We start from the raw sequence: 13,444 nt of genomic DNA, 5'->3' as shown, positions 1-13,444 counted from the left end.
CCTTTGTGAGTTGGTGCCAATAAAGTATTTGTATTTAATGGGGGTGGGGCTAGGAACAGATTTTAAAGAAAACGTTAGGATTGAAGTAGCAAGAAAAAAAGAGGCTCCCAGGAGCCTTAATCGTTCACCTGGCCAATTTTTTGCCTGTCCAAGCCCTGTTTTATTTTAGTAATGATGTAAATGTTTTTTAACAATCAAAAATTTAAATAGTCGTTTTGTTTAGGATACCCTAAAAAACAAAAATACAATCTTTTTTTTGAATTCTGTATTGTACCTACTAAAGAAAAAAATTTGTGAAAGTAATAATATCGAAAAACAGCAAACAATGTCTAAAAAGGTCAATAACTCCAACACAGGTCAACAGATTTTCACCAAAATCTTACAACAGTTACAAAAAAAGTAGAAAATGTGATCACAGCCCACTCTTCCCATAAATTTCAAATTGTTGTTCCCCTAGTGGTGTAGCATCTTATTGTACAATTTCTTGTCCATTTGCTTGATTCAGGTTATTATATAGATATAAGGAAAATGATTGTTTGTCTGGCCCATTATTCCCAATATGGATAAATTCACCACCCCTATATGACAAGAAATAATAATTAAATAATAAAAACTATAAATCCTAATCTTCCCTTTTTACAAAAAGGTAGGAATAGGAAGTACATTTTATACATTTTGGTTCATAAAAGAGGGCAGTTAGGATCAATTAAAATGAAAAAGCAGAATTTAAGTTTGCAAGAAATAAAAAAGAAGTATCTATTATTGTCTTACTGTATCTTGTATTTATGTTTATATTTATATTTTTAGGGCAAGGCGTATAGTTTCCTAAAAAAAAGAGACAAGATAGAAAATTAGATCTTAACCACATTTAAATTGAATTGTTACTACATGTATGTGGTCATATCAAACTGCACAATTTGAAAGAGTAATCAAGGGAACCAAGGTTATCATCAAAAGAATGCAATCCAGGGACAAAGGAAAACAGACATACACAACAAAGAACTAAAGTAATACATATAAAGTTACAAAAGCAAATGAGCAACCCGGACTCCACTAAAAACTGGGAGCATGGACCAGGTGCACCGGTAGGTAAGCGTCCTCTGCTTTTCTAGAAACACCCGCCGAGTTGGAACTTCTCTTTTCATGGATTAATATGGCTTTCTTTGATAAAAACATAAACTGATTGTATCTGTAATCACCACATGGAATACATATTGAAATGTTCATTATAGACCCACAGTTTTAGTTTCTTATTATGTATGTTACATATGTATAATAAAGATATTTAGAGGAGAAATTTGACTTTTATGGAGAAAGTCAAACATGTTTATGACGTTGCAAGAAATTTACGGACTTATGTAATTCTTTGGATTGTTGTTCTACAAAATAACCCTGGTTGATAAAGAAAAATGATGTGGTCTGGTGATGTTCTCGATTTTTAGTTAACCTAACTTTTCTATTCTAAGGGTCTGACATTTAATAATTAGAATTAAAAATGAAACTAGGTACACTTTATATTAATGTTCAATTGGAAATTTTATTATGCAAGAAAGAAACATAAAATGAGTGTCTATACTCTATCATTACAGGAATGTGCAAAGTTATAATAACTATAATATAAGAATTCATATTCCAAACAAAAAGAATTGAAGTGCCTGGCTCAATATTTGACATGAGCAGCATTTATCATATAGGGCATGCTTATCAGATTCTCTTTTAAACCTATGCTTGATCTTAATTTATTGTCTATCACAGTAAGAAGACAGTCTGATGATAGGACAAAACAAAAAGGTTAGTTTTTAGAATGATATTTGAAAGCTAAGATTCAATCACTGCATAGCATTTTGAGTTACGTATATGTATCAATACTTACTTCATGGGTTATGGGGTGATCATTTGCTTCTGAGGGCTCTTGCATATTTTGTGGACTCAGAATATTTATTTTTGAAATTTTGCGGGTCATTGTCTACCATATTTTGCAATGATTATTTGATACCTTTTGGGTATATGAAGTAACTTGGCTGAGGTCATAAAATATATTTAGTTTCAGCATAGGAGGTTTTAGGCCATATTTTCATACTGATCTGATTTTTTTTTAAAATGACAAGTTCTGCAATGTATGTACTTGTATTATCAATATTTTAACACAGTCTTATTTAAAGAAAGGGGAAGGTTGCATATTGATTTGATATTAATGCCTGTGATTCTTAAGACCAAGTTGTCTGATAAGGCTCTCAGTTTTGATTCAGTGTTTTGATTTATGCTTGATTTGGAAACGCTGCATTGCCAGTCACTCAGTTATCGGATTATCATCAATATTGTATTAATTTGGAGATTCTCTACCTCAAAATATCTCATCTTTTTAACCATTTTCACACACTATGATCTTCTTCTCAATCTGGATAACCAAAACAATGGAGTTCGTCTGCTTGATCAACTTCTCGGCATTGTACGTTGTTTGTGTAGAATAAATCCGAAATTTCCGAACAAACGCCGAAATGCATTCTGGGTTCTTCGGTTTTTGGACAAACCATTTAAGCGTATTCAATGTATAGGGAGAAGCCGTTTGGCATAACGAATGAGCAAGTCATTTATGACAATTTTAACGACGGTTGATGCCAATAAAGTCGTAGACAATATTTTTATTCAAATTTTAACAGTATCTTATTTATGTGACGCCGAGTATAATTGAAGTAAAACTACATTACCATATCTTTTTCATAATTTCATAATTTTTAAGTTAGTACTAGTTGAATATAGTTGAAAACTCAAAATGTGCAAAAAGAGCTTAAATTTGGTACAAAAGTGATCATTTTGCCAAATTTGGAGATCCGACCTAAATAGCCAAGAATTCTTCAGAATATCGAGTTATTACATGAGTCATTTTTATTTCACATGGAACGCATAACTTCCTCCCTGTTTCTCTTTTTATGAAATTTAAGAAATCTAGCTATTTTGACTAATGATTATGACCTAAATGTGAATTACAGATAAGTCATGAATATAGGCAATTTAGTTAGATTGGTAAAAAAATGATGTGACTAAGCATAAGTTTTCACGAAAATAAAATAAGGTGGTTGATTTTATCTGTAAAAAAAAACAACATTTCGGTTAAATTTGTTTTTTATAAGATACTCACAACAATTATCCTCGTCCGAGCCGTCCTCACAATGCTTAACATGGTCACAGTAATGTGACCAGTGAATGCATCTATTATCAGCACATCGATATTGATATCCAGTACAATTTGCCACTAATGAAACATGTTATGTCAGTTTGTTAAATTATTTCAAATCTGTTACCATAAATAAGACAAAAATTGATTAGGTGAAAAACACAAGACAGAACAGGAACGGAAGTGGGATTAATACATTTTATTTTGTACAGTCTTAATAAACATTTTTGTTATTATAAAATGATTTTTGCCATCATCGTATCATCGTAGAACCTCTATCAGAAAGACATTTACCAAATTGAGTGTAAAAATGCTGGAATAAGCGCTTATTACGCTGAACTTGGAAGACTACATACAAGATACCAAAATGATTCAAAATGCATTTGTAAGAAAATATAAATGACTTTAGGCAACGATTTTTTTACATACTCATTTAACTGAACTTTCCATGTCCGTTGAAAAAAAAGTAAAAATATTTTACAGAAAACTATATTTTGACATTTCATACAGACTTAAAATTAACTCTAATGGAAAAAGAAATATTTGTTCATTATTTGTTGTTTTCACTTTTCGCTTACAAGATACACATACTTACCATTCAAAAGAAAACACGAAATATTCTGAAAGATTTTTAGTCCACTTACAACAATTCATTTCATCAGATTTGTCGGAACAATCTGGAAACGTATCACAGACAACAAATGCTGACACGATCTCGCCACTGAAGCATACAAAATAACTGGTGCCTAATTCGTTTTTTAGGTTATTTGATGCATGAGTTAAATTCCACGTTAAACCTGAAAAAAATATAGGAAATGATATCGAAATCAGTAAGATTGTTTCAAAACCTCTACTTTTGTTCTTTATATTACATAAAGACAGTTATTTTATTAACAATAGTTGATGTGAAGAATAACAACCGCATTAAAAATATATGCATATATGCATAAGGGTTTAAACATATCCAACTATAGCTGTAACAGTACAAAATGTGTGATAGTACAGGACATCTCATTTAATTGTTTTATGTAGGAGAGAGGACCAAATTAACGACACACATTATATCAAATAAATATCACGTCTCTGAATGTGACGACTCAATTCGATACGCTGCTCAATTGAATCATGTTTGATACAGAGAAGATAACCTAGGCAGTTTGTATACTAAGTTACAACTCCAGAGAACACCTGCGAATAGACAATGTTGCCATAGATTTCACAGCGGTTACAAGAGTTAACCCCGCCTGGTGCACAAAAATGGTCGTTTAGCAAATTTTATATTTATGCTTTTGATGATAGTTACCTTCTTGGAAAACGTATGCAGCGTATAGAAATTTGCTATTTATATATTTATTATTTTTATATTTGAACATCGATGAAAAGTATTCAGAACATTTTAAATAAAACATTAGTATACTTCAGACTGAAAAGCAAATATATACGTCTTAGAAAGACAGTGCCAATGACAGATTAATCAAGGGAACTATGATTCTAGCGAAAATAAAAAGAATGTAATTAAGGGACCAAGATCAGACAAGGAAAACAGACACACACAACAAAAAACTTAAAATAACCAAAATAATATGGACAAAGCAACAAAAGTAAACGAGCAACTCAGACTCCACCTAAAACTGGAAGCATGGGCCAGGTGCACTGGTAGGGTAAGTATCCTCTGCTTTTCCAGAAACACCCACCGAGCTGCTCGTCGTGGGTAGATGAGAGAGGAACGGTAAACTATGACCCATTGGACAAATCGGTTTTAATGGTACAAATGGATACACCGTATCGATCTACGAGATAATGATAACTACCATAAAACTTCCGTAGTGATGAATTCAATTTTGTGGTATATAGCCTTCTACCAGAAGCTGGTAGTTACATCAAGCACTGGCATAATAGGTTATGGGAGAATATTTATGATGAATTATGATCTACTTGAAAATGGATAAATAAATAAATAACTACCCCCTTCTGTCTTGTTCAAGTCTAACTCTTCCTCACAGACAAACGAAAAAATATCTCCGGAACTACACGGAACATCATGCCAGTTCCGAATATTATAAGCATTATTTAAAACAATCGCAGTGCACAGCTCTTCTTGAAATCCATCAGGCTGAGCTGCTTCATTGGTCGAACCTTCAAACCTGAACGAATAAAAATATTCCTAAAATCTTTTTTGATCATAATATTCAGCTTTACCATAAATTAAACGATAAGTAGTGTAAAAGAATCAGGATCTGCTTCATATCTGTGCATGTAGGCCGTTCTAAAATAATGCGTTCGTGAGATATCGTGCATTTCACGTTTATGTTTTCTACACTGCTCAAAATTGCAAGTAGGTTACATTGATTTTCAAGAAAATTACAACCAATTTGTTTACATGTAAAAGACATGAGTAAATGCTATTGTCATTATAAAATAAAGATAATTTAACATAGTTTTTCATCATTGTGGTTAAAAGAGTAATCAAGGGAACCAAGATTCTACCGGATATTAAAAGAAAGTAATCCAACAACAAAGACCAGACATGGGAAACACACACACATACCAAAGAACATAAAATAACCGGATAATACATGAAAAATAACAATAGAAAATGGGCAACTCAGACTCAGCTAAAACCTGGGAACTTGAACCAGAATCGCCGATAAGGTAAGTGTCCTCTGCTTACATAGAAACACCTGCAAGTTGCTCATAAAAAGTCAAATCCGGTATAGACGAAAGATGAAAGTTCAACTAAGACACGTTGAACAAATCAGTTTTCATGGTGCAGATGGATACACCGTGACGAACCACGAGTTCATGATGACGACCATAATTTTGTGTAGTGTTAGTCATCTTAATGTAGGTCTTAGGCTGACGTCACAGTGTCTGTAGTATCCTTTATCTCAAGTTCTTTGAGGTTTATGTGATGTATCAAATTCCCGAAACAAGGATTGTTTAACGATGATACTTCATATATATAGCGGAAACTGAGATTAAAGCATCTAGCTAAACTAAGTTTCTTTCTTTTGGATCACAAAAGTGAAGGAATAGGTCAGAGAGTAGAGTATTACAATATGTGTCCATAGGAATGGCGACCGTTTGTTGAAAAACGCGTCCACCACACTATACATATGTTAGAGTATTTAATTCTATATTTATTCATAAAACACAAAAAAGTATTTGAATTGCCGTCTGTTAAAAAGGATATTCGAGTTTGTGTATTGTAAATGAAAAAACAGATAAATAAAATAAAACGAAATATATTATATTACCATGCTGTGTATACCAAAGCTTCTCCATTTGTCCAGCCAAAATCTTGAAACCCTTTAGATGAATTATGCTTCACCAGTCCTGTTGGTACATTATGTGGTTTTAGAGTAATAAGTAATAACTTTTTGATTCAAATTATCTAAAACAATATGATAAACCAGCGTATGACTATATGTGAAAATAAAACATCATACGTGGTTTTTGAAAGACTTTCCATTAGTATTTAAAACAGACCATACATTCACGCCGATAAAAATGCATTGACTTTATTCTCAATTTACGGATCAAACTAAGGCCTTTTGTACAGTATGTATGTATTGTTCCAGATTTGTCGTTGAAGACGATTTTGCATTAATTCGATTGCAGCTGAAAACTCAAATAAGTAAAATTACTAAAGTAAAATTACTAAGTAGTTGAATCATTTAATCCAATTAAGTTAAACAGTGCGAAAAACCGATTACTTCATTCACATTCCCCGATTGATGCGAAACATTTCCCAGTTCCAAGTTGATATTTCACAATTTAAAGTTGACATTTCACAGTTTAAAGTTGACATTTCTCAGTCTAAAGTTGACTTTTCTCAGTTCCAACTTGGAGAAGTAATCAAGGGAACCACGATTCTAGCGGAACTAAAACAAATAATCTAGGGACAAAGACCAGACATGGAAAACAAACGCCATATAGAAAACAAAGACAATAAAATAACCAAAATAATACATACAAAGTAAGAAAAGCAACTCAGAATCCACTAAAAACTAGGTGCATGGACCAGGTGCACCGGAAGGCTACATTCGAAATGTCAACTTGGAATTGAGAAATATAAAGTCAACAAAGATACCTTTTTAAAAGTGGAGTCAATTGTTGTTCAAGTTTTAAGGCTAGATAATATTTATCAGCAATGACTTTTAATGCATAGTTGCAAGGTTTATTATTCTGGAACTGATGGTTAACTGCTTTCTCCAATTGCGTCCTAGTTGTATCTAGAGTCGTTTAAGACCAATTCATACCGTTTTCCGGTTGTAACTGTCTATAGAAGAACGCGGGTTTTCCTACTCGGGCCTTTTTTTAGTTTTGTTTAGATAAGTCCTTTATAATTCAAGAATTTAAAATTTGATTTTTATCAGAGAAAGTGTAAATTTGAAATGATTTCTGTTTGATAAACATAACTTTTGACAAAATAATAACATTTTTGAATCAAATATCGGGATAAACTAATCATCTGGTAGCCAGATAGTCTTACTATAACTAGTATGTTTGCATCTAACTTTTTAATACCTATGTGAAAGGTATAAGATCGAAGCGTGACCAAATGGTCGAACAAGAAGTTCATTTCTTCTTCTGAACCAATCGATACCAAATGACCTCCGTTAATCTGACATTGGTCCTCGGCCTGTTTATGTTGTTTCAATTCTTTCGTATGGAATGAGTAGCAATTTTGCTGAAACCGGACCTGTCCAAATTTACAGTCTGAAAAAAAAATATCCTAATTATCATAAATAAAATAACATTAAATAATTACACGTAATGTGCATATCATTAAAAGACGCTAATCTCATTAGATAAACGCCTCTGTACACGATTGAATGTTGATAAAACGCAATTCTACTTTTTATGTATATGTAAAACACGCCACAATTACCAGTCTAATTTAATTGATCGCTGTGTATCATGGAGACAATAACTAAAACGGTGTTCCCCAGCATGGACGTTTGGATACAGGTGAAATAAAATAAAAGAAACATGTCAAGTGTAATTATAAGAATTGAGTGCTTTATTTTTAATGTTTGATCGGTGTGTAAAAAGTGTGGACCGTAGTATATTATCAATGAAATTGCTAACTAAGTGTTTCATCGGCTTGTAAAAGCGTTGGTCGCATATTATGAATATTGCCAAAGCCAATAACAAATAAGCATATCGACAGAATAAAGAAGAATTGATATTAAAATTTAATTAAAAAAAATTAAAATAAAAAACAAAATCAATATCATAGTACGACTTTTTTATTTTCATTTACAGTTTATTGTTGTTATATCTTTTTATATAATATCCATATTTTTATATACAATTATTATTTCAAGGTATTTTTACTCTCCGAAGGAATAAACTGAACGTTTGCAAAATTAATTGACATAAGTGTTTTTAAGATTCTAATCACATAGATAATAGCAAAGGATATTGCAAATAGTGCATCTAACGACAAGTAATAAATGTTATAATATAACTTTACTTGATTATAAAATCGGTTGCTTTTCATTCAAGCGTGAGGTAAAAAAGGGGCAATTATGCGACGAAAAAAACTCCTTGACAAACGATCTTGATTTTCCTGTTGTCTACTCTCCTTCGTGTGTTGTAACATACTACTTATTTAAGTTTATAGAATGTTTGTCCATTCGCAGATATTTTGTGCTAGAGAGAAAGTCGCTTACAACGAATTTCGCCATATTAAAATAAACAATAAAATCAAGCATGCATTCAACATGTTCCAAAATTAAAATAAAATTGTTTTAAAATTTAATATTAATTAAGCTTTGTTTTTTTATGCAATGAAATTTCTCAAATGATTTGAACAATTCTTACGACCGGCATTAAGTTCAGTTTTGATATAGAAAAGAACTATCAAAATTTTGCGCCAACCAATGAATAGTTTGACCTGGACGAAAGGTTAAGCCAGTTAAACATGCTAAGAATTTCAAACGAATCTATTTATGGTTAGAAACCGTGTACATAATTTAGACTACCAGTATAAGAGTCAACTTAAAAGCTGTTTGGCCTAGGCAAAACATTTATTATTTGAGCATAATATGTGTCAATTGTCGTAGTGCAGTAGTGCACAAATGTTTGTACTCTTTATCGCTGATAGTGGCCCTGCTTCAGTAAAAAGTAAACTGTCTATGGGACAGGTAACGGGTCAAACACAAAAAGTCGTTCAAACTTACAAGTATTTATACATGTTATTTGGGGTTTCAAACACAACTAAGCTAAATGAACAAAAATCTAACAGAAAGTCGAGCCTCTACTTTTTTGTCCTTGGAGACAAAAACAAAATGATACATTTTCAAAATAACTGTGAAATTGGTGGTACAAATGTTGACTTTTCCCTAATTTAACGAACATTATATTTAATGATATCATTAAATCCTGTTGGACGTGTTTTATATTGACATTTTTGTTTGATTTAACAAGGTGTTTTTTTTTATCAGCTGCTTTTAGATTTATTGTTTGTTTGTCGGGGTTTAACGTCCGAGCAGCAATATTTCAGACATGAACATGAAATGGATGATAAAATGAACATGATATGACGAAAAAGGATGGGACACAAGGATATTAGGATCGACACATTTTGATTGCCACTGGAAAAAGGGGGGATGGGTAAGACGAGCTTTTAGATTTAAGTTATCTTACAGAAAGAGCGAATCTCTTCCGTGGTATATACAGCTTGTTGTCTTTTGCCCTATTTGTTAAAGTGTATTCTGTAACGATCTCAAGAGTAAAATCTAAATTCAACAGATTTTTATACATGTAGTTTGTTTTATTGTTGTACTTTCCACCACTGGTCCAGAAAAAAAGAAGGGTTGAACGCTCACAAACATGTTTGACTCGCCAAATGCTTGTCTCATCTTAGACGTATAAACTATAGTCAAGAGGTTGTAGTTGTTTGTTATGATCATTGTTATTCGTTTAACTTATTCTTACGGATAGGTCGATTTTCGTCTTTCATGAATTGTTTCATCTCATTTATTTCGGGGCCTATTACAGCTTGCTTCAGGGAATAGATTTGCACAGCATTGAAGACTGTGTGGTGACCTGCAACAGTTTTAATTGATTGATTGATTGATTGATTGTTGGTGTTAAGCTATATGTTTTAGCTTTATCCAGGCAATGAACAGGAAATGAATGACAAAATTATCATGCAATGATGGTGAAATGAAAAATGGCATTGGACACAATGATAATTTATGGTCGATGAGTTTCGATTGCCACTAGAATGGGGAGGGTCGGGTTGGGTCAGGCAATTAAGCCTCCTGAATTTCCCTGTGATATCGAATACAATGTACAACAGTAGGGTTCTTTAACGTGCGAGGAACGTGGTATGTTCCCAAACATAATGCACCAATATGGTTTGCGGTCAGGTTTTCCGTATTATAGCTTGACGACCCTGTCATATGGTATGCTAAGGGAACACCATTCAACCATCTGGGGCACACAACGCAGTTGCTCTCTGGGAAAACACCCTAGCCAGGTTTCTTTGCGCTATTTAGTCGCCATGCTTAGCGCTGCAGCAGGACTATTTTTTTGGCACCCGGACCTACACGGGGCTCGTTGGCGGAAGATTGTATCATTGGCAACTATACCACATCTCCTATTTATATAATACATTTTTAAGAAATATAGGCTGTTACGATTGTCAAATGTGCTTGAGCGTCGACTTGCACCTTGCAAGATAAAGTTTCATAACTTCATATATTTGAACAATTTTTTTTTCAAAATGTAATCGCTCGTTTAGGAATTGAATTAAAGATGCTTAAGTGCACGATACGCCTGTCTACCATAATAGAAGGAAATTGAAAATGTTTTATCGGATATGCTATGTTCTGTTGAAGTTATCTCTTACAACGGAATTTTTCGTATCATCTTAAACTACTGATCAATGAGATATTTGAGGAGGATTTTATCCCAATGTGTAAAATTTACTAAGACCCGATGTTCTCAAGTTATAGCGTTGCATGTGACAAGGATTTAATGCCAGTTTTGAAAAATCCATTACATTTAAAACTAAAAATACATTTTTATATAGACAGTTAGACCATTTTAAAAACATAGGACTCTCAAGTTGTAATGTGCTATGAGAAAAAATCAATTAAAATATAATGATAAAATCTAATAACTCTCAAACTGAAAATATTTTTCTTTCTTAAAGGGTTATCGGGTAACAAACCATTGTCTAAATTATGAACTTTGTTGTACAAAAGTTCCCCTTTTGTTAAACTTTTGCAAAATGACCGATTCATGCAAAAAACAAAGAGTACAATGGTGTTTTTCTCCTAAACTTGTTTATTTTTTATTTAATCATATCCTACAATGATAACAGCTTTAATTGATCGAAGCTCTGAAACAGCGTCTGACGTTCGAAACTCACTCCAGACGCTGCAGCCAGCCTGCTAATAAATTATAAAGTCGAGAAAAAGTGAATGATTTTACGCAACATTATCGGATTGTCAAAGGATTTAGTTCATTTTCGAGAATTTCGAAAGTCCCGTCTGCAGCTGTTAGTTGGAGAAGAAACAAATGGCTCCCGCTGTAGGCCTGCATGCAATTGACCCCGGTCATGGATAATATAATTTACTTGATAATAAAGGAAAAAAGAAAGGAAAAATTTTCCCGTCTAAAGTGCCCTTATATTATAAATGATTTGTTTTTGACCAAATTGAACAGATTGCATAGATAAAACATATGTAGCGTCGCCCTTTGCACGTTTCTTAGCTGGCCTGCTACTTATTTCTTTTATTTGTCTACATGTAACAGTCAATATTGAAGTGTATGTTGTTTTCCGTTATTGAAATCTAAACACTGTGAGACTAAAACTAATTTTCCGTTATGAAATGGTGTTTTTTCTTTCGCAAAAAAAACAAAAAAAAACAAGCAAACTGATAAAAAATCGACCTAGCATTATTGATAATTAAATCAAGTATGTCGCATTTCACTCAGCTTTTTGAACAGTATGTTAAACTCGCATATGACGTAATCACTTCAAAGTATTGAAGTGTTGCTATTATCGCCAGTTCAAGACGGGCACTCATCATAAATGAAATTAAAACACCAACAATTAGAAAAAAGATGAAAACAATATATGGGTTAACCATTTGAGGTTAGTACTTTACTATAGCTCATGGAGGGTGACCTTTTCTAATTTTACTTCTATACAATGTCGTATCTGCCCGTTGCTGGTTCGGATAATCCCTCTAGGTACACTTCGGAATTAATTTTCTTCAGCTTCTAATTCAAACCTCCACTACATTATTCAGTATATAGTTATTACTTTTATTTAAGTTCTCAACCACTAAATAATTGCAAGAAAACATTAAGTTAAAAAAGAAATGCAATAAACAAATAGCGAAAATAGAAATATCGGAAATATTTATGAACTTTTATTATGGAATGAATTGATCTTGATTACTTTATATCTTGATCAATGTTGAAATATTCATGTTCTGTAAAAATTGAATATTGAATCTTATTCAATAATAATATCATGACAAACAGGTGTTGGGCTAATTGAGTTACTTACTTTATAGTTGATAGGTAGAGATACGTAGAGTAATGTCAAAATGCGGTTGTTCTCTAATGCAGACAAACGGACATATGGACATTTGTATCGACTTGTCTTTGACAGGCGTATAAAGCGTTAAAAAAGCAAACCATTTATTATTTTTCTTTTTTTCTTTTCAATATAAAGAAGATTGAACTTGCGTCACTATCATTTATATTTGTTTAAGCAATAAATATATCTAATATGAATATATTCATTATACAAATCCTTCCGTAAATTACATGCACATCACCAATATCCGAAAAATTGATACATATTACCAAACACCTTTTGAAATACCACACACAACATAAGTTGACACCAAATCATTAGATAAAAACAGGTGTATCAGTTTTTCAGTATTTATAAACACGGTGGAAAGTGTAAACAATATTTGAAAAAAAAATTGAGATACCAACAAGAAGAAGAAAGTACTGTCCGCGATATGAAGTGTCAAAAAGGCTTAATTCAACATACTATAAATGAAAGAAAACATTCGGAAAGACCACCATTATAGCAGATACAAGTCTTTAAAAAAAAAAAAAAAAAAAAAAAAAAAAAACTGAACAGCGTTTGACATACAATGGAATAATATTTTTTTGAGTTTCAGATTTCACATTGGATACACGGTGAACGTGTAGGACGGACAGACAGAATCGAGCGGCTTCTAGACACGCTCTATTTGATGTTGACGCAAGAAAAAAAAT

The 13,444-nt window shown here is 32.4% G+C and overlaps 1 protein-coding gene across 1 annotated transcript in view; it reads right to left on the bottom strand.

Annotated features, from left to right (window-relative positions):
• The window catches only part of LOC148603394 (uncharacterized), a 71,024-nt gene that overhangs the window by 27,238 nt on the left and 30,342 nt on the right, over window positions 1-13,444 (bottom strand). The window contains exons 16-20 of the mRNA XM_088551541.1: window positions 7,706-7,897; window positions 6,433-6,511; window positions 5,141-5,319; window positions 3,820-3,972; window positions 3,140-3,253 (exon numbers count right to left, since the gene is read on the bottom strand). Coding sequence (XP_088407667.1) covers window positions 3,140-3,253; window positions 3,820-3,972; window positions 5,141-5,319; window positions 6,433-6,511; window positions 7,706-7,897 — 717 coding nt within the window. The remainder of the gene's footprint in view (window positions 1-3,139; window positions 3,254-3,819; window positions 3,973-5,140; window positions 5,320-6,432; window positions 6,512-7,705; window positions 7,898-13,444) is intronic.

This window comes from Perna viridis, chromosome 11 (genome assembly GCF_037379345.1).
Source record: "Perna viridis isolate PV_CMFRI_1.1 ecotype Kerala chromosome 11, ASM3737934v1, whole genome shotgun sequence".
Lineage (NCBI taxonomy): Eukaryota > Metazoa > Mollusca > Bivalvia > Mytilida > Mytilidae > Perna > Perna viridis.
Note: the sequence above shows the minus strand (reverse complement) of the source record. Positions and strands in the feature narration are given on the sequence as shown.